At 42.5% G+C, this 3,539-nt stretch overlaps 1 protein-coding gene across 2 annotated transcripts; it reads right to left on the reverse strand.

Moving 5' to 3' along the window:
* On the reverse strand, positions 887–3,333 carry LOC8075324 (2-oxoglutarate-dependent dioxygenase AOP2). Of its 2 annotated transcripts, XM_021457520.1 has the most exons (4): positions 2,949–3,319; positions 2,510–2,837; positions 1,206–1,313; positions 887–1,146 (listed from the first exon to the last, which is right to left on the reverse strand). In XM_021457520.1, exons 1-4 carry the CDS (start codon positions 3,296–3,298, stop codon positions 1,138–1,140), a joined length of 795 nt encoding a protein of 264 aa, XP_021313195.1. In that variant the 5' UTR covers positions 3,299–3,319; the 3' UTR covers positions 887–1,137. The 2 variants fall into 2 exon arrangements, with proteins under 2 accessions (XP_021313195.1, XP_002457795.1); XM_002457750.2 differs by having other exon boundaries at positions 887–1,313; positions 2,949–3,333.

Genomic DNA, 3,539 nt, shown 5'->3' on the forward strand with positions numbered 1-3,539 from the left:
CATTCTGGAAAATAAACTGTATCGAAGGTGTTGGCTTCTAGTCCCTTAAACATCTCTTTTCGTATGGCTCTAGTGGACAATAAACTTTTAGACTGGCTAAAATTAGTAGCACAGATTTCTAATGTTCAATTGGTGGGTGATTCAGATTTTTTAGATGGAAATTAATTAAATCTGGATTATTTTCTGTCCATTCGCTGTATCTCTATCTCATTGATACACAACCATCTTTTCTTCATAGGACATTCTGGAAAATAAAAATTCCCCTCAAGATTAAAATCTTTCTTTGGTTCCTACAAAAGGGAATTTTCTTAACCAAAGACAACCTCGCTGGGAAGAATTGGAAAGGAAGCCAGAAGTATATCTGTTGTAATATATGAATGAGACTATCCAACACTTATTCATTCATAGACTGCCCCTTTACCAAAACGATTTGGAGAATTATTTTCTTTGCTACAAATTTAACTCAACCAAGATCTATCAATCATATATTTGGCACTTGGCTTCGTAATCAGCGCAAGAGGTTTAGAGGTGTGATCTGGGTTGGGGTGGCTGCCATGTGCTGGGCCATCTGGCGATGCCGGAATGATGTTATATTTAACAAACTCAAATCTAACTCCATTATGTAGGTTATTTTCAGGGGAGCGTATTGGCTCCGCTTTCTGGCCCCGTTGTAGTGTGATGAGCAAGCTAAGGACATCCTCACATCGATAAGCAAGACATTAGAGACAGTTGCTTTAGAGATTTCTAATAAAGGATGGAAACATATTTACTGTTTGACTGGTCAATGTTTAAGACCTTGGCTTGCTCTTTCTCTTTATTTTATTTCAATAGTTGTAATAATTGGCTGTGTATCGGATATTTATATATCCCTTATCTAAACAAAGCATTGTCATGAGCACGACACGCGAGCATAGCCATCAGTATACAACAACACAATTACATATGTGGGACTAAACAAGGCAAAGGCGGTTATTTGAGTTACATGCATGACAGCAACCATAACTTGAGGTCCGGTCGATGTATATCTGAAGCTTGATTTGTGATCACTCCATGGATGTACCCTTGTGGACTCCGCAGAAAGCCTTGAGTGGGTGAACCAGCTTGCGGCCTTCCTTGATGAAAAGGAAGTCGACGTATTCATCGAGCCTACAAGGATTATACATCAGAGGGTGTTCTCCGTCGACGAGGTCGTCCATCGCGCTGACCTCATCGCCGTCCGCAGACCAGCTGCCAAAAACCAAAGAGAAGCGCTCGCGGTTGCTCAGCGTCCTAACGCGGTGAACGGACGCCGGCACCCTCCCGTTGGTGAGGATCTGCAATAAGCATGCAAATATGACCCCACATTGAATTGAAACATATATAGTTCCAATTCCGGTTCCACGGACTGGGACTAAAGGTCCACCTTTAATTCCGGTTGATAACATCAACCGGGACTAAAAGGGACTATGTTTGTAATTTTTTATACAAAAATTAAAGTAACGAATAACCTAAAATTCTCTATCTCTAATTTTTCTAAACAAGCCAAATTAAAAAGACATAAAAGTTCTCTATTTTTCTAACTAATCATGAAATGTGGCTTGTATACTAGTTATAATTAACTAATTAACCTTCTCACAAATTGCAAATTAAAGTATTATAATACAAAAATTAAAGTAACAAATAACCTAAAATTCTCTATTTCTAATTTTTCTAAACAAGCAAAATTTAAAAAGCACAAAAGTTCTCTATTTTTCTAACTAATTATGAAATGTGGTATGCATACTAGTTATAATTCACTAATTAACTCGGTCACAAATTGCAAATTAAAGTATTATAAGTTTTTAACTTTTTTCTAAACTAATTAAAATAAAAACCCTAATAGCACTATTTCTCTAACTAAACCATTAAATGTGGTAGACATAATAGTAATGCAAAGTTAATTTTTAGGGAACTAATTGTAGTTGTTATCTTTCGAATATTAAGTGAATGGAGTTTAAAATAGCGTAAAATTCATAAAATAAAAAACAACATATATAACACTAGGAAATGACATATGCCGCTGCTAATCCTGAGAAGATGAAGCTAGTGACCTCTTAACAAGTCGATGACGGCGTAGAAATGATGAAATGAATCAATAGCCGGAGATGAGAGCGAGAACAAGCAAGAACACATGAAGAACACAGCAAAAGAGTGAAGATCAGGCTCGGCCAAAGGAAGAAGAAGAGTTCAAATATGGGGAAGGACATTTAATCCCGGTTCCAATTACCAACCGGGACTAAAGTCCAACATTTTGTCTCGGCCAGTGAAACGGAGCGGGATAACACCTTTTAATCTCAGTTGGTGTTACCAACCGGGACTAAAGGTCCCTTCTGCCGAACTCTGACACCATAGCCGTTGGGTAGAGGATTTTTAGTCCTGGTTGGTCTCACAAACAGGGACTAAAGATATTTTTGTCCTGAACGATGATTGGGCCGAAACTATTGTTCGTTTTGGGAAGTGATAAAAGCTTCTGCAGTAGTGTGAGCCGTACCGTGAATAGCTCGCCAGCTTGGAAGGTAAACGTATCCGGCTCGGCACGAGTGGGCAGCCAGCTCCCGTCCTTTGCCAGAACCTCGAGGCCTTCCACTTCGTGCTGTACGACCAGGGTGCTCATGTTGAAGTCGCGGTGCACCGCCATGGACAGTCGGCGGCTACCTGTGTCTTGCTGTACGCCAAAACGCGACGCGCGGAGAGAGTGGGTAAGCGAGCGGAGGTGTGAGCGGATAGTGTCTTCCCGGACGCCGAGGCCTTCCAGGGTCATCCTCTGCAATGTCTGGTCCAGTTGCAGCAAGTTGTTTGCAAATCGCAGCATTATGCCACTGGACCGACCGACAGGTTCAGGTTTAGTCCGGAGCAAATAAATTAAACTTTTGTAAAAATGCATGCAGTAGTGTTAAGAAACGACCAGGACTTGATTGGAGGTGTATTACCTGAACTCCGGGTTACCCTGCGGCCAGAACAAATTGGTGAATTCGTGGATGTTGCCGTTGTCCGTGGGTTCATTGACACAGACGCTCTCATAGTCCGTTTCTGCTCTTGCCATGTAGCTTCTGAACCACCTGGCGGACACGTTCCGCTGCTTGGTCTCCGGTGGAAGCTCAAAGAGCTCCGGCAAGGCACGGCCGAACATCACCTCCCGGAGCGCCGGCTCTAGTGCGTCGCACGCGACAACGACGCAGCCGTGGGCTACCATGGAAGCCGTCACGGCGGCCCGGGCTTCCTCCCAACGGCCGGGAACCCCAGGCTCGACACCGCGTAGGTCGACCTTTGGGATATCCATGAAGACTCGCTCTGCACAGTTCTGCGCCTTGCTTGGTACATGGAGACAATTGCTTAATTTGGCTACTTATAAACGCCTCCATCCGGGCCATGTTTGATTCTTGGGCCTTGTTTAGTTCACCCAAAAATCAAAAACTTTTCAAGATTCATCATCACATCGAATCTTGCGGCATATGTATGGAGCATTAAATATAGATGAAAACAAAAACTAATTGCGCAGTTTGTCTGTAAATTACAAGATG

This window comes from Sorghum bicolor, chromosome 3, assembly GCF_000003195.3.
Source record: "Sorghum bicolor cultivar BTx623 chromosome 3, Sorghum_bicolor_NCBIv3, whole genome shotgun sequence".
In the NCBI taxonomy this organism is placed as follows: Eukaryota; Viridiplantae; Streptophyta; class Magnoliopsida; order Poales; family Poaceae; genus Sorghum; species Sorghum bicolor.